Below are 23,565 nucleotides of genomic sequence, written 5' to 3' on the forward strand. Positions count from 1 at the left end.
CTGTTTCTGGGCCCAGGTGCTCCCCTCTTCCCTTACTGTAGGGGCCTGGGGCAGGGGCCTTGGGGGCTTTTCCCAGCAACGGCTGGGTGCCAGGGCCTTGAGGCCAGGTTCTGCGCCCCTTCCTAAGCTCTGATTTTCTCTGTACAGTCAGCTCCGGCTGATGGGGAGGGGGAGGATGTCTGTGTCCAGGAAAGGGTGTCCTGCGGCGGGGGTGGGTCTCCAGGTACCGCAGGTTACAGGGCCCAGGACGCATGGGCTCCAGCGCCATCTCCCAGGAAGCTCATTGTTTGTTGGTGATCTTCTTCTTCCGAGCAGAGACCAGGTCGTAGAAGGGGACACGGGTGATGCTGGCTCTGGAGAGAATGCGAGAGAAGATTCCAGGGCTGCAGTGGCCGCCGAAGGGCCTCCCAGGGTTCGTGATTGGGGTGTGGGGCTGCCAGGGGGATGCTGCCCTGATCTGCAGGGGAAGGGCCAGGTGACCCCAGTGAGGACCAGGTGTGGGGAGGAGGAGCTTGGCTCCTGGTCCAGCGTCCCAGGGTGGGCCAGAGTCTTGGAATTCTGCCTTAAAGTGTCCCTGGACCCCATTTCTGGCTCCCACTGTAGGGAGGAGGGGAGCCTGGGTAGAGCGAGGAGACCCGCCGCTGTGTGGCCCTGGGCACGTGTGTGTGCTCTCTGGGCCTCAGTTTTCTCATCTGTAAAGCAAGGATGGGAAGGGGCGTGAAAGGCAGCCCCAGCCCAGTGACACGCCCTTCTTCCTCTGGACGCAGGTCTCACCCTCGGCAATGTCTCCCATTGGCTGAGAGTCAGGCTGGAGCATGTTCGCCATCTTGCCCCTCCTGGGGCCCCTCATCCTTTCTCCCCTCTCAGTGGTCACAATAGCATCTCATCTGGATGGTGACAATACCACCTGTCTCCATCACTCAGAACAGGTCCCAAACTGTGGCATCTCTCTCTGGAACACACTCTTCCCTATTTACCAGTCTATAGCTCCCCAGTGCCTCCAGGGGAAACTGAAGCTGGTCACCATGGTGACCACAGCCTTGCCTAGGGACCCTGCATCTCCGGCTGCACAGCCCGCACACATCCCCTCGTCTCCTGGGCTCTGGGTGCTGTCCTGGGGCCACCCACTGACCAGCCCTCTTGCCTTTGCAGGGACTGTTCCTTCCACCTGGAAAGCCCTTCCCTCCAGCTCTGCCTGCGACAGCGACACCAACCAGCGCACCGTTCAGGCCACTCGCCAGGTGCCAGGTGCTGGGCGGGGTCGTGACCCCCACCAAGCCGGGAAGCTGGGCTCAACCTCGGGAGGCCCGGCACGGTGCCCGGCTCCGCAGGAAGTGGCATGGCATTATGGGTGGGAGAGGCTGGCATGTCAGAAACAGGAGGGAGACCCCAGAGTGTAAGAGAAGACCCCGGGAAGCAGGGCTTGGCGCGATGGGAGCGGTGCCCTGGCCCTTACCGGATGGCCTGGATCCACTGGTCACGCTCCTCGGCGCTGGCGGCGGAGATGCGGTAGGACTCGTGCTTGCCTTCCACCACCTTTCCCTCTCCGTCCGTCTTGCAGGCCTTGATCTTCTGGCCGCGGCAGCTGGGGTTGTACAGCTCCAGGCAGAACTGGGGAAGGCGGCCAGCTGAGCGCAGCGTGGCTGGGGGGTGCCCAGGGCCGGCTCTCGGGAGGCTCAGCAAGAACGCGCCTCTGGGGCAGCAGCTGGGGACCCCAGGAGGACGCCTGCCACCCATCACAGGACTGGCTCCTGTGCCAGGCCGGAGCGGGCACGGCCCAGGCACGGTATGCCGGTCCCCCACCCCCGGCCTCAGTCACCAGCCATTCCTAACGTTTCCATAAGGCAGAGGGGCAAACGGAGGCTCGGAACACAGCGGCGTCAGAGCTGGGCTCTGTGAGACAACTAGGGGCGCGCCCCTTGGATGACGCGGGCCTGTGCCCAGGTCCACGGCCCAGGAGGGAGGGGAGTGTCGTGGAGAGACCCCTGCCCCCAGTGGCTGCGGCCTCTCCCCTGCACTCACCGGCTTCTTGGGGTCCTCCACCTTCTGCACTGACAGGTTCTCCAGGGGGATGATCCCCCGTGGCTCCTTGTCCTACAGGGCAAGGAAGGCCAGGGTCTGAAGATGGAACCTCGAGGCTGAGGGCAGGACGTGGGATTGGGGCTCCCCCACCCAAAGAGGAGTGGGCCCGTCCTGCGAGACCCTCCCTGGGAAGAGCTCTGGCCAGGAGCTGGGGGCCTGCACCTCGCCCAGCCCCTTCTTCTCTTTATACCTCCATTTTCCCCTTCTGTAAAATGGACATGGAGGGGACTGAGCCGGCTCAGGGGTCCCAGGCTCAGATGGCGGGTGGGCTCGGGAGGGCCGGGGAGGGCAGGCGGGTGAACTCACAGTGGTGAACTCGAAGTAATAGAGGCAGTTGTAGGTCAGGATGAACCAGCGCCGCTTCCACGTCTTCACACGGCCTCCTGCAAGAGGCCAGAGGTGCCGCGGCCGCCCCCCTCCCCGCCCAGGCCCAGGCTTCCCCCAGCAGCCTGGCCCACGCTGGGGCACCCCGTGGCTCCTCCCAGAGCCGGCCCCTGCCTGGCGCTGGGCTACGCGTTACATCTTTTATTTGCCAGGCCTGGCTCTGGAGGAATTATAAGAAGTTATAAGTATTAAAGTATGTTATTAAAAATAAGCAAGGATTTCTAAATATAAGGACTTGTAAGTAAGGATTTAATCACTTTTTAAAAATATGTAAAGACTTACTTATTAATCCCCACAACCACCTAAGAGGAGGGTTATGAACCACCTCCATTTTACGGCCGAAGAGACGGAGGCATAAGGCGGCGGGCCACCAAGGACCTGTGCACGGCTGGGACCCAAGCCCAGGGCCGAACGCCGCAGCCCGGGATTTGTGTTTTGCTATACGCGTAACCCTCTCGGGAAACCATGTCTGCATGTCACTGCTACAGAGACGAGGCTGAGGGGCTTGAGCCTGCACAGGGGGTGAGGGAGTGGGGCTCTGACGCTGCCTCCCTGGGGCTGAGAGCAGAGTGTTGGGTGGGACCGGAGGGCAGGCCAGGCTGTGGCCCGGAGGAGCCAGGGCTCAGCGGGCAGCGGGGTGTGGGCAGGGCTGGCACAGGGCTGACGCACAGTAGGTTTGGAGGCCATGGCCCCTATTCCAACATGGGCGTCTTTCCTCCTCTGCTTTGGGGGCCTCTGTACCTGGCTGGGCCGCCATGCTAAAAGGGAGGCAGGGGCAGGTGCCCGCTGTCCCGATAGAGGCTGCATCTGCTGCCACTGCTGCTACACCCATGCAGCCCCCACCATGGCTCCCCCCCACAGCCACATCCTGTCGCACCCCTCCCCCTGCCTCAAGACACCCAACGCTCTGCCCCCAAACCTGCCACTTGCTGGCTGTGTGGCCTTGGGTGGGTGCCATAGCCTCGCTGAGCCTGGGTTTCTTCAAAAGGCCAGGCTGTTGAAGGGACCGACACCTTGCCTGCACTTAGTAGGTCCTGAGCAAATGGTACCTTCTGCTAAGACTTCTCTCTATATTGCTCCAGCGAGAGAAACTGAACTGCCTATAGATAATGTCTGCCTGCCTCCTCCCTTACTACTTAGCTCCCTCAGTGACCCCTCATTCCCAGGACAGATGGATGGATGGATGGATGGACAAGTGGGTGGATGGATGGACTGATGGATGATGGGCAGATCGGTGGATGAATGGATGGGTGAATAAATGGACAGAGGGATGGATAGGTGGATGGATGAACACAGACAGATTGATGGATGATGGATGGGTGGATGATGGGTGAATAGAATGAATGAGCAGATGGATGGATGGGTGGATGGATGGACAGATGTATATCTATGTATAGATGGATCAATAGATATATCAATGTATGTATATATGTATGTATGATGGATTGATGGATATATCAATGTATGATGTATGCATGAATGGATGGATGGGCAGGCAGATGAATGAATCGATGTATGTATGTATGTATATATGGGCAGATGGATGGACAGATGGATAGGTGAATGGATGGACAAGTGGATAGATGGACAGGTAGATAAATGAGCAGGTGGATGGACAGGTAGATGAATGGATGGATGAGTGGATGGATGGATGGATGGATGAACTGGTGAGTGTATGTGTAGGTGTATGCTTGGATGGCTGGATGGGCACATGGATGGACAGATAGATGGATGGGGCAGACAGACTGCTGGGGGCCGGAGGTCAGGAGACCAAGGTCGAGCTGATCCCATACCTGAGTGTGTGCGTGTGTGTGCCTGTGTGAGCCCTGAGGCTGCATGTACATGAGTGTGTGCCCGGGCCTGTGCCCTTGCCTCTCACCCAGCTTGAGCAGCCAGCCCTCACGGTCGGGGTTGAAGAAGGTGTGGGTGAGGTCGCTGCCGTCGTCCTCCGGGATGGAGAAGGGCTCCCGTTTGATGCTGTCGAAGAGGCTCTGCGAGGGGGGGACGGGCCTGGTTCAGTGGTCTCAGGCAGCTCACTCATTCCCCTCCTGGCAAACACTTCTCTGCCCGCTCATCCGGGCCCTGGGCCTCCTTGGCAAAGCTCCTCTGCTTCCCCCAGACCCTTCCAACCTGGGCCTGGCCTGCCCTTGGCCCTGCAAGGCCTCCCCGAGCACTACTGCAGGGCCAGCTTGCACATACGTACGCGCTCAGAGCACAGTGGTCGGGGTAAGGACCTCGGGCTGCACCCGTGGTGGAGGGGCCCCTCTTCTACTAAGGCACAGCAGCAGAAGACTCCAGACACTTGCTGGTTTGGGGGACACAGAGGGGCTGATGGGCGGGGGAATGAACCTCTCCCTGGGAGAGGCCTGGCAGGAAAGGCCCAGGGGCGTGTTGACCGGCTCTCCAAGGCCCCCTTCCAAGTGGCCCTGTCTGGATGGGCTCCGATTGTGGGGATGAGATGTGGGGGTTCCCAGAAAGCAGATTTCAGTTCTCCATGGAAGACTATTCAGTAATAAGAACTATTGAAATGTGGAAGGGGCAGACTTGTAGGGTAATGACCTCTTTATCACTGGAGGTATGCAAGCCCAGAACTTCCCTTTGGCAAAATGTGGATGTTGGTACCCCATCACCCCTGTACGTTTTGATTTTCCTCCCAGGATACGCTGGGTCCTATAAGCAATCTGCCTGGATTTCCAAGTATTTGGAAAAACATTTTAAACTGCCTATTTTTGCCCGTTAAAGCCAGACAGGATGTTGTCTAAGATAATTAAACCATTTCCTTTGCTGTGTCTGTGTGAGCTGTTGAAAGTTTCCTCGAGATTTCAAATGGAAAATTTCACAAGTCTTGTTCCAGTCTCCGGAGGTTTTTTGAAATGGTGCTTGTGGGTTGTTTACTGTCCTTTCTCACCTGAAAGCTCAGGGGTCTGGAAGCAGGTTTTCCTGGCCTTGATGGTGATGGGCTGCAACATGTCCTGAAAGCTCAGGGGTCTGGAAGCAGGTTTTCCTGGCCTTGATGGTGATGGGCTGCAACATGTCCCTGTTTTTTTTGTTTATTGTGGTACTGGGAATTGAATCCAGAGGCATTCTACCTCTGAACTACACATCCTGCCCAATTTTATCTTTTATTTGGAAACAGGGTCTCACTAAGTTGCTGCGGCTGGGTTTGAACCTATGATCCTCCTGTCTCGGCCTCCCAAGCACTGAGATTACGGGCATGTGCCACCACGCCTGGCAGGTCCCCTAGTGCTGGCCCTAAGTCCCTGGGCTCAGCCTGGCTGGGGAGGTGTGGGGTGGGAAGGAGCTGGGACCAGTTTCTTTAGGGGATCCTCTGTCTCATCCTCGCCTTGGCCTGGGGGTTCCCAGGAGGCACTGGGCAGGGGGACAAGGCCTGCTCAGGAAGCCTCATGGTCAGGGCTATGAGCAGGGTAAGTATTTGGGAGGTCCAGGGAGAAGGCGGGGGTTCCGCCTCTACAAACCCACAGGGGCCTTTAGCTGCTGCGGTCACGGTATCAGCTTGCACATTCTGCCCCCACAAAACAGCTCAGTTAACCCACACTTCCTGTACCTTGTAAACACCGTCCCCTTGTAAGAAAACACCTCTTATCCTCTGTCACCAAACCTCCAGGCCCCGACCTGCAGAAATACAACAGCCCCCTGACAGTGGCTGACTGGCCCTGCGTCTGCTGTCCCCCACCTCTGGGGAGTCACCTCCCCTCTCCTGGTTGATGCCCCGACTCCCCAGGCCCTGGGAGGAGCCTTCCTTCCTATTAAGGCTGGGACTTCAGTTTAAACAGCTGCAAAAGAGGCCTGCCAGGCACAGGAGGCCTGGAGCCTCTGGCCACCGCTGGGCCGAGCCTGTCTGAGTGGAAAGCCAATGTGTAGGGAGGACTGCTAAGAGGGGGAACCACCGCGGGAGCACTGATGCCAGGGAGCACCAGGACCCCGCTGAGTCTGAGGCCAGCGCTATGAAGGCAAATTAACCCCAGATCTTTTCTGAGACATGAGTTGAGCTTGCCCCCAGCCAAGATCTGGGGAGCAGGGCCAGGCCCTCTGTCCTCAAACCTAGCCTTCAGTCTCTGCAAAGGGAAGGGCTCGGCCGTCAGCACAGGCTTGAATCGGGATTCCTCCTAAACCGTGAGACCTCTGGCCAGCACCTCTCTGGAAACCCAGGCTCCTTAGCTGTTGGGAATGGGAGGACTTAATGAGACTTGGGGAGACTTCAAGCTGTGCCCGGTACGTGGTCTGCACCGGTGGAGAGGTCGGCACAAGAATCCGGGGCCCTGCTGCCTGCAGCAGAAGGCACCTGGAACCGGAGACTCCCTTCCTGCCCAGCCTCAGTTTCCCCACCTGTAACCGCTGCAGGTGGAGTTCTGGTTCCCTGGCGGTTTTGTCCTTCTCCACCTGAGCTCCCTGTCTACGGCACAGAGTGACCTTACAGGGAACCTGCCAAGTGCCAGGCCCAGGGCTTCTCCGGAAAATGCTGAGCCGGAGTCTCTGGCCCCTGCATAGACGGGGAAGCAGAAGCTGGCACCCAGGGCCCTGTGGGCAAGGAGCAGGGCTCATCAGGACAGCCAGGCACGACCGGCTGCTCCCACCCGGCGCCCCAGCCACCATAAGGATCTCAGTCCTTCCCATCCAAGTGCCCTGAGTGCGCCTGGGATGACTGCTTTTTCCGTCACGTATCTGTGTAAATTGAATTTCATACACTGGGTCACTTAAAAGCACTACATGTCGCCCTCAGCAAAACTCAAGCCATGGAGTCAGTCCATGGAGAGTCTACTTCTGAAAAGCGGGGAAGCTTTTTTGGAGGGTGCTTGAAGCTGAGTCCTTGGTTTACAGATGCGGGAAATGAGGCCCAGAGAGAAGGAGAGAAGACCCCTGAATCTAGGAAGCCCCCGGGGAAATTCGGGGGTGCTATGGACCAGGCCGGTCGCTCTTTGATGACACCCAGGGACGCTTGGAGAGTAATTAGCCGCTCCAGCCACCCCAGGACTCGGCTAAGCACCCCAGGACTCTGACGCGGAGCTCAGAGGGGTCGGCTGCTTCCCTGAGGGCTCAGCCAGGCTGGATATGGCTCTGACTCTTTCTCCTGTTCCAGGGCTGTTCTTTTCCCTGTTCTGTGCCTGCCAAAGAGGATAATGAGCCCTTCCCAGACCTCCCGGGGGGATTTGGAAGCTAAATTAAGATAATAGACCCAAAGCCCAGCAAGAAGAAAGTTACAAGCTCTATACAAATGTGGCGCATTGTTATTAACAAAAGGCTTGAACTGGGGAAAATAAGCAGGGAGGGGGGCGGGAGAGGCTGGGGAGGCAGCAACCTGCACCTGGGAGATCTGGCAGGTCTAGGGCGGAAGGAATTAACTCATTCATTCCCTGCCGGCCTGGTGGCCCCACCACCAGCTGCAAAGCGCTCTGAATTCGAGAACGGAATGCGTTCTCTGTCTGGGGCGTTTGACTGAGCGCTGACTTGTCATTACTATCCTTTACCGTGACAGGAGCATCACTGGAGTCTGCAGTATGTGCCTGGCACAGGCTCTGCCTTTGCATTCTTAGAGAATCACGCTCACAGCGGCCTTGAGACCCAGGCCTCGCCATCCCCTCACACCAGCCGGTCAATGTCACCCTGCAGGCCCGCAGGGGACTTGGGACTGACCAATCTGTTTCCCCCACTCTGCGTAGTGGCCCCTGTGTGACAAGCTTTTCTCCTCTGGAACCAAGGCGGCCATGGGGTGGGTAGGGAGGGGAGAGTTCACAGACCCGAGGGGCCCAGAACATTCCAGCCACAGGCACCTGCTCCCAGACTGTGGGGGGGGGGCTGCATCCAGGTGGGGCGCTGGTGTGCCTCTCCCCTGGGCGGCTGAAGGGCCTCTCCTTGAAGTGGCTGTGAGTTCAGTCTGCACAGCCAGGCTCGGGATCTCCCACGGTGCTTACAAACTGCTCCTGGCCCGTGTTGCCCACTAAAGCCCTGGGCACTCCAGCCCTGCTGCCCCTGGCCCCGCCCGCAGCCACATCTCAGCCGCCCCTGGCCAGGCCAGCCTGGGTTCACCTGCTTTCTCTTTCTGGAATGTCCTTCTCTGCTTCCCCTCCAGGAATGCTCCTATTCAACCATCAAGGCCCAGTTTAGAAGTTACCTCCTCTGGGGAGGCTTCCAGATGTGCATCTGCCCCCAACCCCAGGAGAATGACAGCGGCAGCCTCTGGGCCTCCATCGCCACGGTTCCACAATCAGCCCGGCATGAGTGACTCTCATGGGGGCATCTTCCCACCCGACCCTAGCCTTGGCCTGCTGAGTCCTCCCTGGAGTTCCCGCGGGCACAGCCTGGCACAGGCGGTGGGAGGGGCACTAGGTGAGGAGACAGGAGGTGGGTCCTGCTTGGCTCTTGAGCCAGGGTGGGCCTTGCACCTTGAAGGGAGGTGTTTGTACCCTGCCTGACTGTTTCAGCCTTGACACATTGATCATCTAAGAATCTGAGATTCCTTTTTTCATGTGTGTGGTCTTAAGGATTGAACCCAGAAGCATTCTACCTCCAAGCCCTAGCCCTAGCCCTTTTTACTTTATTTATTTATTTTTTTAATATTTGAATCAGGGTCTTGCTAAATTGCTGAGGCTGGCCTCTATCTAACCTGTGATCCTCCTGTTCCAGCCTCCCAAGTATTAGGATGACTGGCATGCACCACTGGGCCTGGCTCAGAATCTGGGATTCTTAGAAGTAGACCCGGGCTGCCCAGCATCCCCCAAAAGCATCTGTGAGGACCCCACGGTCCATCTCCAAACATCCTTCTCTGGACCACTTTGGGAAGACCCACTTTAGAACCAATCACGTTTATGACAGTCTATCCTGGCGGCATCCCCTCTGGGCGTGGCCTCTCTGAGAGCAGCACCTGCCGGGCCATCCACCTGAGGCCCGGGGAGGCGCAGGGGCCGCCGGGATGGCCGCACGCCTTACCCGCAGCTGCTCCTCCGGCAGGTCGCTGCCGCCGTTGATGCCGCGGTTCATGGACACGAAGCGTTCGAAAGGCGGCCTGTCGCGGACGCTTGGGTTGTGGAGGCCGGTGTTGAGCATTATGATGGAGAAGGACAGCACGTAGCAGGTGTCTGCGGGCGGACAGCGGTCACTCCCCTCCCCCGCCCCACGCCGCCGTCTCTGCTTGGTGTCGAGGCCCAGCCTCCCTTGCCTCTTGCCGGCCTCCTGCTGCTAATCATCTTCAGTTACCACTTCGCAGCCCCTGCGCCTCCTGCCCACCCAAACTGCTCACGCTGGGCGCCCTGCGGGCACACCCTCCCTCCCCTCTCTACCCATTTACACCCCCCTTCCCTCAGCTCCAGCCCCCACCTGCCTCCGGCCTCCCTGGATGCTGGGTCTTCCAGCCCAGCCCACAGGTTCCCTGCTGGGGGAAAGAGTGCTGGGACCGCAGCATCCCAGGCTACTTGGGGACATCACCGCCCCCTCTGGTTCCTCTGTGGGGACTTCCCTGCCTGGCGCCGAGACTGGGTGGGAGGGAGGTGGTGATGGCTACTCTGGGTCTTTTAAAAAAAATTTTGGTACAGAGGATTAAACCCAGGGGTGTTCTACCTCCAAGCTATGCCCCCAGCCCTTCTTATTCTCATTTTGAAACAGGGTCTCACTAAGTGGCTGAGGCTGGTCTTGAACCTGCAATTCTCCTGTCTCAGCCTCCAAGTATTGGGATAACAGGTATGGGCTGCCTCGGCACTCTGGGGCTTTTGTGGGGTATTTAGGCCCTGGAGCCAGAGTCAGGAATTCAAACTCGATGTCCTTGGGAAGTCCCAATTCCCTTCACCTGCAGCTTTCCCACTTGTGACTTTAGGGCTTAACTGTTTGTTTTGTGGGACTAGGAATGACCCCCGGGGCTGTCTATCACTGGGCTACATCTCCAGCCCCTTTTATTTTTATTTTTTGCGGTACTGGGGATGGAACCCAGGGACATTCTACTTTTGAGCTGCACCCCCCGCCCAGCCCTATATTTTTATTCTTTATTTTGAAACAGGGTCTCACTGAGTCGCGAAGGGCCTCACTAAGTAGCTGAGGCTGTCCACGAACCGTGATCCTCCTGTCTCAGCCTCCCGAATGCTGGGATTACAAGCGTGCGCCACCACTCCTGGCTGCTTTTTATTTTTTATTTTGGGACAGGGTCTCACTAAGTTGCCCAGGCTGGCTTCACACCTGCCATCCTCCTGCCTCAGCCTCCTGAGCAGCCAGGATTACAGGCATGCGCGATAGAGCTGCTTGGGAGATTAATCTTGAAGTAGTTCCTTGTTCTGGAAGACAGCGGTAATGCCTCAGGGAACACTGCTGCCGCTCACCCCGGCTAAGCCCTGCACACCCCACGGCCGGCCTCCATTCTGCAGATGAGGAGCCGAGGCCTGGGGGATGAAGTCACAAGCCCGAGCTTATAAAATAAGAGCTCATTGGACAGTAACTGGAGTCTGGTGCTCAGAACCCCTCCTTCCTTCCTTCCTTCCTTCCTTCCTTCCTTCCTTCCTTCCTTCCTTCCTTCCTTCCTTCCTTGTGTAGCGCTGGGCTCAGGCAGTCAAAGCCAACAGGTAAGCAAGCTGACAACTCTAAGCGGGGCCAGCGCCCTGAGGGGCTTGTCTACTGCGTGGCCGAGAGGCGGCCTGTGCAGAGATAAGCCACAGCCTTGCACGTGTGCAGCTCAGCACTCAGGACGGCGCTGAAAGGGACTGGCCGCTCTGGTCACCACAGCTCTGGACCTGCAGAAGGGGCCCGGCTAGCTGCCTGTGGTGGCCTCCTGCCCGCTCTGTCCTCTAGGCATCTCTGTGCGGGCATTTGCTTAGCCCTGGGCAGAGGGGTTTGGAGGCCCGGGCTTTGTGATCTCCTAGGCCCTTTATCCCTCCACTCTGCGCAGGCTGTTCATACTTCTGAGCCTTTGTTTAAATGGAAACTCCTGAAGCCGGGCGTGGTGGCGCGTGTTTGTAATCCCAGCATGTGGGAGGCTGAGACAGGAGGATCACGGTTCGCGGACAGCCTCAGCTACTTGGTGAGGCCCTCTGCAACTCAGTGAGACCCTGTTTCAAAATAAAGAATAAAAAATAGGGCTGGGGGTGTAGCTTGGAGGTAGAATGCTTCTGGGTCTCATCCCTAGTACCACTAAAACAAAACAAAACAAAACAAAACAAAACAAACAAGCAAACAAAAAATTGAAACTCCTGCTCCAAAGGCCTTTTCTCCCCATAACCTCCTAGGGGACTCCTATTTATCCTTCAAAGCCCTAGTCACACTGCACCACCCGTGCAAAGCCATCCTGGACACACTGCTGAGTCCCTACCCTGTGCCTCTCCCCAGGACCACGTCCCGAGGCAGCTCTGCCAGACAAGCACCCAGCAGAGGGCCGGGCACGGGGCCCAGCCAGGGTTCCGAAGGGCCAGGACTCCAGGGTCTGGCAGCTTGGGGAAAACCAGGGGCAGAGGTGGCCATGGCGCCTTGGGGGCAGGAGCCGAAGCACTGACAGCGTCCCAGGGCCCCAGTGCCACCCGCTGCACCTGTGGACTGGAAGACGCCCGGGTTGCAGAGGCAGTACCGCGCGGCAAAGGTCTCCATCATCCGGTCAATCTTCTGGGCCTCTCCGGGCAGCCGGAAGCTCCAGAGGAACTGCCTAGGGAGGAGGGGCGTGGGCAGTTGGGGGGCCGGGGGACCCCCACAAGCCCCTGCCGCCGGCACAGTTCAGTCTCCTAATTCTGTGCAGGGAGCGTCTGCAGCTAAGAGGGATGGGAAGTGGGCTCGGTGTGTCAGGACACCGAGCTGCAGGGGTCCAGGAAACACCTCTTCTTTCTGGATTAGGAAACTAAGCACATGCTCCTCTCTGCCTGTCTCAGCACCCACAGATGGCAGTCCGGGCTGCCCCAGCCTGTGGGGCTCTGTGGCTCCTCTGCCTGGGTCTGGTGGTAGGACCCCCGGGGGGGCCTCCCTGCTTTAGGACCTAAGCTCCCCTCCATCGGTGATTCCCATACACAAACTCAGTTCCCTGAGGGCCCAGCTGTCGGTCACACGGGGCTGGGCACCCAAGCACAGCTCGGTCAGTAGCAGCAACAGCGTTCTGATCAGGAAGTAGGCAAAATGCGCACTGGGGCACAGATACAATTAGTGTGCTAAGTAAAGGTAAAGGTAACCCCAGGGCAGTGGGAGGCAGGGTGCGGTGATGTCAGCTGGGTGTAGGTAGGAGGCTATTCTAGCCCAGGAGTTAGCGGGTCCTGCTCCTGCGCCCTAGCTCTGTGAGCTCATCTTCTGCGAGAGGCCCCAGCCCTGTGCTCTCCTGTTTGCACTGTGGGTGGCGACACCCCCTCCCCTGGGCCGTGACGCCCTCCAGGACTGTGAGGATGGCGACGGCCCGCTCACCTGAGCGCCTGGACGAGGTTGAGGTTGGTGAACTCGTGGCAGTCCACAAAGGCCTGGAGCACCTGCAGGTTGGTGGGGTCCCTGGGGGAGGAGAAGGGGGCGCTGGGGACTCGCCGCGCCTGCCTCCTGGCAGGTGTTCAGGAGAGAACGCAGTCCCTGCCAGAACTATCAGCCCGCCCCGCGTCACAGCCCGGGCATGGCTCTGTCCTGTGCGTGCCCCTTCCTGTCCAGCTGTTTAAGATGGCGGCTCCTGGCCCAGGCCCCTCAGCTCTGACCCTGCCTTCTCTGTCCGCCACAGGGCTCATCATTTTCTAACCTACTTGACACATATCAGGATCTGCCTCCCCTAGTGGCAGGCGCCTCCCTGTGGGCTGGACTTTTGAAAATCGGGGGGGGGGGGGCTCGGAGTGGTGCCTGGAGTGCAGGGCCACGGATCACCTCTGCTGAGTAAATAAGGGGCTATGCGGGCCTGGAGGGTGCTCAGCTGCCCTGGGCTCTCCTGACGGCATTGCTCACCTGCCTGCACCCGGCTTCCCGCCTCCCGCAGTCCTGGGCCCCCTTACCTCTCCCCCAGGTAGGTGCCTATGGCTGCCTTGTTGAGACCCTCGCCCTTGTACAGGAACTGGGCGATGTCCTGGATGTCAGGGGTCAGCAGCTTGTGCTCGATGAGGTACTGGATGCCCTGGAGGTGATGCACAGAGCCCGCGTGGGCACTCACACAGGGCAGGGCCCGGGGGGGGGGGGAGGCAGGGAGGGAGGGAGGGCCTGGGAGAGCCCGCAGCTCTGCATTCTGCCATTTGCACGGCCTGCTCTGGGAAGCAGCTCCCTCTTTAACAGAAACTGCCTCTGTGAGGCGGAGAGTCCCTGTCCCTGGTGTGCAAGCACAGAGTTCCGCGGTGAGCCAGGCTCATGCTGGGTGCTCCTGGGGCCCCGCAGCCTGGCATCTTTGAGCCTGTGTTTCAGCAACTCTAGGAATTCATAGTTCTAGGATTCGGTGGTTCATTGATTCCTCCGGTTCCCCTAAAATTGCTATTATTTAAAAATAGCACTGCACTTTGTCACACAAATGATCTATGTCCATTGGACAAAAGTTAGGGGAAAAAACAGCTCAATCAAAGGGGAGGGAACTGCCCGAGCGCCCCTTCTGGGAGGCGGCGGCTGCCTTCTTTCCTTCATTCCTTTTGCCCAGGAGCAGCCCCGGCGCTGTCCACCACCCTGATTTTAGGAGTTGGGGCTGGTGTCTGGCCTTCTGTGACCCCACATCCCGCTCCTTCTGGGGAGCCACTGGAAAGGGCAGCTGGGACCGGGTGGGACCGTGAGCTAGCGTGCGTGTGAGCGTGTGTGTTCTGCGTGGATGGGGTGGGGCCGGGCTCCGTAGCCGTGCCCAGTGCAGGCGCGTGACTTTTGTGCTGTGTTGGGCACAGGCAGCCTCGGCCACAGAGTAAATTTCCAGGGGCCACAGCTTGGCGATCGCCGCAGACTGGCTTCCGCCTGCCTCTGTGTGCCAGCACCACTGGCTCCCTCCTGCCTCTGTCCCTGCAAGGAAGGAGACTTGGCGGCCACCTGGCAGGGCGAGGGAGGGGCTAGGTTGGTCTGGGGTCACGGGGTAGACCGGGACAGTTGTAGCCCAGCCCTCGGCTGCAGTGATCTGTGGTGACCAAAGGGCAGTGGTTCTCCCCAGGATGCAGGACGAGCTCCCCCCAGCCCAGGGTGGGGAACATTTTTGGAGCCTGAGCCCCAGATCTAAGGGCTCCACTGTCCAAAGTTCTGTTACAGAGGAGGGAACAGGACCAGACTGGGACCTGCCCAGGTGCGCGGTATTCAAAGCTCCCAGCCCCTGCCGCTGCCTGGGCTGCTATGTCCCAGATGCTCAGCCCCCTGGGCCCCAACTTCCCCCACCGCCCCGGGAGAGGACAGGAGGTAGCCCCGCGGCTGCTACCTTTGTGGGGTCCATGTTGAACTTTTTGCGTCCGATAAGCAACTCCTTCTCCTTCTGGGCCATCCGGCTGTGGGTATGAGGGTATGTGTCAGGGTGGGCTGCAGTGGACCCCTGTGGGATCCCTCTGCCCTCCCAGGGGCAGTAGTCCCTTGGGGCCTCCAGGTGGGGTCCCCAAGTCCTGCATTGGAACCACCTGGGAGAGCAGAGGTCACACGGGCCAGCTCCTCCCCAGCCTGTCCCCATGGGCCCAGGGCAGGCGTGGGGACGCTGGGAGCCTGCACTGGGAGTGGAAGTGGGTGACCGCCCCGGGCTCCTGGTGTAGGTCTCAGCTCCCTGCGTGGGGCTGGCAGGAGACGCTCCGAGTGAGCCACTCATCTTTCTGGGCCTGTGTCGCTTATCTGCAAAGGAGGGGTGACCGCTGCGCACCCCTGGCATTGCGGAGAGGTTCACTGTGGAAATGGCCGGTGTGCTCTGCATGGGTCCTGTTGCCATCGCCGCCTTGGGTGCAGGATTCGGAGCCCCAGGCACGAGTGTGCCTGCCTGTGCCTGCGTGTGCCTCTGTGTGTGTGTGCGTGTGTGCGTGTGTGTGTGTGTGTGTGTGTGCGCGTGTGGTGTGTGTCAGAGGGAGGCTGGAGATGTAGAAATCTAGAGACCAGAGCCAGGTGGGAATTTTCTGGAGTATCGTACACAGGAGTTAGTGCCCTGGGAGTGTGTAGGAACCAATCTTCTCTTTATATAAATGGGGAAACTGAGGCCCAGAGGCGGGAGGGACCTAGCTTGGCTCAAGGAGCCAGCAGAGAAGGGAACGGACTCAGCCCCGAGTGGCGAGTGGGGAGAGGTGGGCCTTGCCCTCTGGTCCCCGTCCCTGGGGCCAAGCTCCCCCCAACCCTGCAGGCTGCTCTAGCGAAGACCTGCAGGGTCTCGAGGCTTTGGAGGCTGTGGCCTGGAAGCAAGTCCAGCAGGCTGGGCATGGGGAGGCTCCCGTGCCCGCCTCCTCATTGCTGTCCCCTCCCTGGGCCTGCACGCCCCCTGCCTGTGACCTGTGTGTGATGCCCTTGGGCACAACCGTGGCTGCTCACCTCTCCTCCGTGCTCTCGAAGCAGTCAATCTGGGCAAACACGTCTGCGATCTCCTCCTTCAGCTTCTGCTGGGAGCAGGGGCAGGGAGGGTGGGGGCACAAGGTCAGGCCCCAGGGCCCTGGCACCTTCCGTAGAGCCGCTGCCACCCCTGGTGTGAGCCGGGCCTGGGCCCTTTCCCTGACCCACGTCTCCCCATGTCGTGCACCTTTAAAGACCCATGCCAGGCTCCTCCGGGACCCTATCCTCAGCCCGCCCCTCTGTCCCTACCTGCAGTGACAGCCCCTAAGCTCTGGCCAAGCCTGGCTTGGAGCCCACACCTCCCAGCTCAGATCCCTTCTATGGCTCTTGCTGCTGCCCGAGCCCAGCCCAGTCCAGCCCAGCTGGCTCCCACCCTGGGCACACGGAGGGCGCAGCTGGTCCAGCCCCCCTGCAGTCAGAGCATGAGCTCCTGGCAGAGACGCACCCACCTTTCCCTCCCCATGGTTGGGGTGCTGGTGGTAGGGCGCTCCCAGGGGCTTGTGCGGGACTCAGGGTCAGCATGGGGCCTGGGCCTGGCTCTGAGCCCTGGGAGCGCCCGTCCATGTGGTCTTGGCAGAGCTGAGTGCATCCCCACAAATAAAACAGAGGCTTATTTGCATTTAGCAATTGAGCATCTATCTGCTCTGGCTCTCAGGCTGGGGGCGCGGGGGTGGGGAAAACAGACCTGGGCTCTACTTTTATACAGCGTGCAGTGTAGGAGGGGCTGGAGTCATGGGTAATCATGAGGCAAATGAAATGAGGTGTGATCTCAGTACCTGGCAGGCTGAGTCAGGAGAATTGCAGGTTTGAGGCCAGCCTCAGCAACTTGACAGGACCCTCAGCAACTTAGTGAGACACGTCAAAAGGGCTAGAGGTGTAGCTCAGAGGTAGAATGCCCTCCGTCCTCAGTACCATAAAAAAATATCAGAGCAATGGTACAGGAAGGGCCTGGCACATAGCAGGTGCTCAGTGAAATATGACCTGAATAAATGATTTTGCATGGAATTTAAAGTGTGTGTGTGTGTGTGTGTGTGTGTGTGTGTGTGTGTGTGTGTGTGTGGCGGGGAGGGGCACAGCAGCTGTGGCCAGGGTGGCAGGGGAGGCCTGGGGGGGGGGAGATTTTAAGAATGAAATATTGAGAAGGGGAGCCAGCAGGGGGGGTGGCTGAGATAGCCTGGGGCAGAGGGACCCACAGGGGTGCACGCAGGATGGAGAGAGGAGCCGGCTGAGCCAATGGGCAGGGCTCTGCACACAGCAGGTGCTTATGCGAAGGCTCCGCCCCTGCTCCCTGGTCCCTAGTCCTGGTCTGCTCCTGGGAGTCGTTTCTCTGCTCCTGGGCTGGATGGGGGCTGAAGTTCCGCTCAGGGGGTCGGGGAGAGTAGGGAGGGAGGGAGCCTGCATGCGTGCTTGCTTGTGAGCATGTGAGGTTTGAGGGGCCGTGCCTGCAGGCACTAGTGCGAGGACCCGTGTGAGTGTGTGAGCGCACGCGCACCTGGATGTCCTCCAGCAGCTGCTTCCGGTGCCATTTGATCCTCTGCAGCTCCTCGGCCTCCCCACTGCTCAGCTCCGCTGGATCTGGAGAGAGGAGACCCTCAGTGCTCAGTGGCGCCCACCTCCTCAGGGCCGCTGCCCTCCACCCAGGCTCTGACGCCACCCACGCTTGGGCCTTCCCGGACACCTAGAGCAGCCCCGCCCCGCTTTAGCTTCTTCCACCCTGCTCTGGTTTGGGTCTGTCTTGTTGGAGCCTGGTCCCTGGCAGCAGGTTCCAAGGTGGGCGTGGCTGGGCAGCGGCTCTGGGGCGTGGCCTCAGGACTCTATGCCCCGCCCCTCGCCCTCTCAGCCTCTGGCTTTCCTGAGCTGAGCAGCTTCCTTCTGCCTTGTCCCGTGGCCAGCCCTAGAGCCAGCGACCCATGGACTGAACCTCTGAAACCGTGAGCCCAAATACACTCTATCTCCCCCAGGTGGTTCTTGCCAGGTATTTTGATCTTAGTGACACAAATCTGCCAGGCACACACCCGGCAGATAGAGGGCCCCTCAGGTGTCTTGTTGATGCCATCGTTCCTGTCCCTCCCTTTACACTCAGCTCCACGACAGTGCAACCATTTTGTTCTTTTGCAAAAAGAACGTCTAGAATGTGCCACATAATAAGAACTTAAAAAAAAAAAGAATTTTCTGCTGAAGGCATTCACCCTTCCTTGGAACTTTCATTTCCTCCTTCACTGATGTGACCATTATTTACCTACTTTTTTTAAAATCTGTTTGACCAGGAAGTAGTTTACCATTTTGCCTTACATCTTATTGGTCAGAATGGGGTCATGTGGCCATATCTAGCTGCAAAGGAGGCTGGGAAATGAACCTTTGGTAGGATGGTCCTGATGTCCTTATTGAGTTAAGATAGGGAGACTGGGCTTTGGAACAATTCATAGACCCTGCTCCTAGGTACTGAGGCTCAGAGAGGAGAGCTGATGTGGTCAAGGTCTCAGAAGGAGCAGGTCGCTGATTCGGGCTGGGACCTTGGGTTGTGCTGGCTTCACATGGACTGAGTCTAACGAGGCACACGGTGCCAGTGTTCCATGGGATGTGCTGCAGCGATTCCCATCCAGTGCATTCTGGTCTCGTTCCAGCCACACAGTCTCCGGGTAAGAACTCCATGGACACCCTGCGACTTAGAGGTAAAGTCCTCACCCCAGCCTGGGACTCGATGGCATCCCCAGCCCTTCCTGCCAGCCTTCTTGCCAGCTGTTCTTCACCACGAGAGCCTCTGGTCCAGCCTGCCCCTCCTCGCTGCCCACGAACAGTCAGCACTCCGTCTTCCCTCCCCACTGGGATGTCCTCTCCCGTCTGCCTGTCCAAATCCTTCCTGACCTACTAGACCTAGCTTTAGAAAGTGCCTGGTCACATTTTGTAAAGGTTTTACAAGGACAGGCATCGTCTTCCCTGAACAAATGCAGAGAGAATCTTAAGCATCCTTCCCCCGATTGCCTGAGCAGCCCTCTTGGACTTTGCGATGCAAGCTGGATGTCGAGAAAGCATGAAGTATGGAGAAGGCTTCAGTTGCTGTTATTTGGAGGCTCTTTGTTACAGCAGCTAAACCTGAGCTAATACGGCATCCTTTCTTGTGAAACATGAGCTGTGGTGTTTACCTCAGGGGTGGCTATCAGGAATAAGAGTGAATCATATCAAACACCCAGCAAGTGTCCACACACAGGAAGGAGCCTGCACACACACGGCAGACACTCTGCTGGGTTGCCATCTCTCCTCTTAGGACCAAGCCGCCCATCTCTCCAGCAGCTGATGCAGATGGTACATGGCCAGGTCCCTCCCCAGAAACATGTCTCAGCCAAGGATGAGCCCCTTGACAGGCAGTCACTGTATGAAGAAGCCAAAACCCTGTCTCCCTTGCTTCTGTACCCGACCCTGTTTTCAGGCTTGGACCAATTTCTGGGGAGAGACAAGTAAGAGTACCCCATAAAGAAGTGTCCTGTGCTGCCTTAGCAAGTAGATATGGTGACAATTCCCTGGTCCTTCCCTAAAAACACCTCTGGCCACTCACCCCAGTAACCCTATCCTGAGGAAACAGATCTCCAGATATTTGGAGGACCAGTGGCTACAGTATCTAGACTGTCGCTGGCACTGGGGCAGAAGTGTCATCCAGGCACCATCAGAGTGTGGCATACAGAGGCCACGTCACCGATGGGCTTCTGGCGAGGCCCAGGCCACCGTGGTCCACTTGATTCCTGGCCCCTTTCCTGGCCATTGATGTGCAATCAGAATGCCCATCACCCCAGGGTCAAGAGAGCAAGAAAAAGCCAACTGTGTCCTCAGGAGAGGCTAGGTATGTCCTCTCTCGCATCTTAGAGAATGCAGGGGCCAGGGCCCGCATCATACCCCTAGCTGCTCGCGGGTTTGGAGTGTGGCAGCTGACCCCACACGCTTGCCCGGGGAAGCCCAGCCCAGATGCTGTGCCAGATGTGGTGTCTCTGCTAGAGCCCAGAACCGGCCTGGGCCTGCGGTGTGGCCGTCAGTCTGACAGGCCCATTACTGTCCATCTGGGTGGGAAAGGAGGAGCGGAAGTCATGCAGCCTGCTGGGATGGACCCCTGGACCTTCCTGCTGGCTGACCCCAGGACAGTGCTAACCCTCCTGCCCTCGGCCATGACACAGTCGGACCTGGGGCTGTCCACCAGTCAGATGATGAGAGGAGGCAGGTGGATCGGGGGCCTGGGGGTGCGCAGTCCTCTGGGACATCTCAACAAAGCAAGGGACGAACGTTTCCCCGCCGCGCCGCCCGTCTTAGGAAGGCGCCGGGCCCCCTGGGGTGCTGAGGCCCCCCCCCAGTAACCCCGGGAAGGCCAGCCGTGTCCTGGGCAGCGGATGTGGCGGCCCGCTTGGGGCGAGGCCAGTCCTGCTGGTGTGTCCTCGCCCCCTCCTTCCCCGTGGCCCCACCGTGACCGAGCCTCCTTCCTGACCCTGCTGCCTTCCTGGCATCTCCGGGCTCAGTGGTAAGCTGTACCAATGGTTAAGGAGCAGCAGGCAGCTGAGCACCTACTGCGTGCGGGGCTCTGTGTGCTCCCAGCTCCTCCCGCTGCACCCCACTGCACCCCACTGCGCCCCAACTCTGGGAGGAAGGTGCCTCTAACTGCATCATACCCATGAGGCACCCAGGGCTCAGAGAGGCTGAGCGACCTGCCCGAGCCCACATGCCGGAGGGCCGCAGAGTGGAGACTCCCAGCCCAGCACATGCGGGGCTCTGGGGCCATGGCTCAGTCCACCTTTCACCTGCCCAAAGAGATTACCCCAAACCCAGCGGACGCTGGAGCTGACCTGGAGGTTCTGAAAGCCGACCATGGTGCCGCGTTCGAGGGTGACCGAGTTACAGAGCGACCCCACAGACGGCCCTCCCTGCCGCCCCACGCCATCTCAGCCAAGCTGGGAAACTGAGGCACTGTGGATGGAAAGGAACACACGGGGACACGGGTCCCAGGGAGAAGGCGCAGGGAATGCTGGGGCGGCTCCTGCCTTCTCGTCACGCACGCCTTGGCAGTCACCGCCGCATCCTCAGCCCTCACCCCTCCTGTCCAGGGCCTTCCCCTGCAGGGTACAAGCAGCCGAGCACGTCTGAGCCCACGGGACGCCGCTGAGTCGTAGCCCACGTGGAGAGTGCCAGGCTGGGGTCCTGACAGACTCCCCCCGACTGTGGGAAGAGGGGCCTGCTCCCCTTTTCAGAGCGAGGGTCCTGAGGTTCGGGGAGGGATGACGCCTGAGAGCGACACCTCTGCCTCGGAGGGGTCAGGATCATGGGACTTGTGTTTTGTTTTGCAGCACTGGGGATTGGACTCAGGGGCTTTCTACCTCTGAGCTACCTCTCCCCCAGCCCTTATTTTTATATTTTGAAACAGGGAGTCACTAAGTAGCTGAGGCGGGCCTTGAACCTGCCTTCCTCCTGAGTACTGGGATCACAAGCGTGGACCACCACTCCTGGCTGGAACTTGTGTTTTTGATGACAGCAGAGCTTCTCACCCCTCCCAGAGGTCCTGGACCTGCTACTGGCTGGGCTGCAGCCGCTGAGCCCGGCCAGCTGTGCCGCCGCCTCCCGGCCTCCACTTCCCCCTCACCCTTCCTCTTTCCCTGTGTATTTTTAGAAATCTCTGTGTGTAGCTTCCAGGACAGCTGGCCTCACTTCCCCTTTCCTCAGTGGGCGGGGGGCATCCCCCAGGGGCCTTGAGACCGAGCCCCCAGGTCCCAGGGCGAGGGCACGGGGCAGCGGTGTCATGGCCGGCCAGGGCTGCGTGGGTGCTCCTGTGGCCCCTCTCCAGCCTGCTGCTGCCTTTGCTGTCAGCTGCGGTCTGTCCTTTCTGTGACACAGCCACCACCGTGGTCAGCCCGGGGCTTGTTGTCTGGAGCCGGCACCTTCCCGGCAGGCGCTGGGGCAGGGGCCTGACCTGGGCCCGGATGTCAAGCCCCGCCCGCAGGAGGAAGGGGGCACCCTGGGGGGGCCTTTGCCCCAACCTGTCTGTACTAAAGGTGAGAAAACAGAAAACACACAGGAAGGCCCACCAGGAGCACCGGCAGGTGAGTCCTGCCTGGCCGGCCTGGCTGCTGTTCAAGTCCCAGGTGAGGCCAGAAGACAGCCACCATAGACCCAAGCTCGAGAAGGAGCCCCAGTGAGGACCAGGTGGGTGGCCTTTCTCCCCTCCTCCAGGGCCCTGCCTGCAGGACTAGCCTCTTCTTGGGGGGGAGTCTGCAAGTACATGGCCTGTCACCCCTCCTTCCAGCCCCCCACAGCATGCTGGCCCAGAGGCTCCACTGAGGCAGACCCATGCAAGACAAACCAATCCTCAGAGGCCCACCTCTCGAGAGACTGTATGCACAGACCCCATCAAGCCCCTCTCCCCGGGCCGCCAGGAGCAAAGCAGAGCCCAGCTCTCACCGCCACTGCGGCCGACCCAGCTCCTACTTGGGGGGTCTTGCCCACGCGCTGCGCCTTGCTGACCACGTGACCTGGGAGCCCCAGTTTCTTATCTATGTCATGGGGGTCACGGTCCCTGTACCTCAGGACTTTAGGACCCAAAGAACAAAGTCACAATGGTGAGCGACAGGTGGGTTCCTGACCCTTACGGCACAGCCCCGGTCACCAGGTCACCAGTCACAGAGCCCCGCAGGCGGAGGCCAGCCGCCCTGCAGCCCACATGGCCATGGAGGGTGGGGCGAGAGTGCTACGCAGGGAGGCAGGAGAGCCCCCTCTGTCCCACCTGTAACTGGGGATCTGTGCAGGGGATCAGCAGGTCTCTAGCTCTGCTCCCCCAGAGCCCCCGCCTCACCTCTGGTGGACGCCCAGCGGGGGAGGGGCAGGCCGCTCCGAAGTCTCCTTAGGTTTTGTTTGGGTGCTGCTGCTGGACAAGGGCAGGGTCCTCTGCACTCGGGAGACTTCACAGCCCCTGTGGGCCTCGGCTCCTGGAGCTCCAGGAGAGCGTCCAGAGACCCTGGCAGCCCCTTTCCCTGCCCTTCTCTCTGCCTCCCGGAACCACAGCCTGTCCTGCTCCCTCCTGACCAACTTCCCGGCCTCCCCAGACTCACTGTCCCCAGTACTGGTCCTCTGCTGTGCACGCCTGGCCCCTGTGTCAAAGCAGGGGCTCAGGGCCCTGACCACCTGGACAGGAGTCACCATCACCAAAGCCCTCGCCTTTATCATGCCACACACTGTCCAGCCCCACCCCCGGGCCTTAGCACATGCGGTTCCCTCTGCCTGAAATGTCCTTTCCCCAGGAGCCCCTGGTCACTCCTCCCCTCCTGAATTAGGCCTCTGCTCAGGGGTGACCGCTGCCCCTCCTGCCCGTCCTGTTGCCGCCCCTTGACCTGAGCCTGGGCTTTCTTTCTCTTTCCCCTGCTCCTTAGCACAGAAGCCTGCAGGGCAGCGCTGGTCCTGGCCGCAGCCTCTCCCAGCTCGGGCGCGTTCCCCGCTTACTGTCCCGTGGTGTCCCTTGGTGTACCACCCGCACACACGCCTGCCGCCTCCAGGGCCCGCAGGCTGTTCCCCGTCCTGCAGAAGATGCCGATGAGGTCAGAGAGCCGGCCCCTGTGCTTACCTGGGCGGCACAGGTCCATTTCATAGGCCGCAGGGACAGGCGCCTGCGCTGCCCGCCTGCAGCCCCAGCAGCTGCTCGGCTGAGCAGGCGGCGAGCGGCACCTCGGG

At 59.7% G+C, this 23,565-nt stretch overlaps 1 protein-coding gene across 1 annotated transcript; it reads right to left on the reverse strand.

The window, feature by feature from the left end:
• Positions 1–280: 280 nt before the first annotated feature.
• Positions 281–17,446, reverse strand: CYTH4 (cytohesin 4; the record flags this gene model as incomplete). Its single annotated transcript, XM_080705060.1, has 12 exons — positions 17,366–17,446; positions 15,856–15,920; positions 14,777–14,843; positions 13,401–13,519; positions 12,838–12,918; positions 11,985–12,097; positions 9,412–9,560; positions 4,346–4,457; positions 2,389–2,465; positions 2,023–2,094; positions 1,457–1,611; positions 281–353 (listed from the first exon to the last, which is right to left on the reverse strand). Exons 3-12 carry the CDS (start codon positions 14,837–14,839, stop codon positions 281–283), a joined length of 1,014 nt encoding a protein of 337 aa, XP_080561186.1. The 5' UTR covers positions 14,840–14,843; positions 15,856–15,920; positions 17,366–17,446.
• Positions 17,447–23,565: the final 6,119 nt, after the last annotated feature.

This window comes from Muscardinus avellanarius, assembly GCF_963383645.1.
Source record: "Muscardinus avellanarius genome assembly, chromosome: 11".
NCBI lineage: Eukaryota > Metazoa > Chordata > Mammalia > Rodentia > Gliridae > Muscardinus > Muscardinus avellanarius.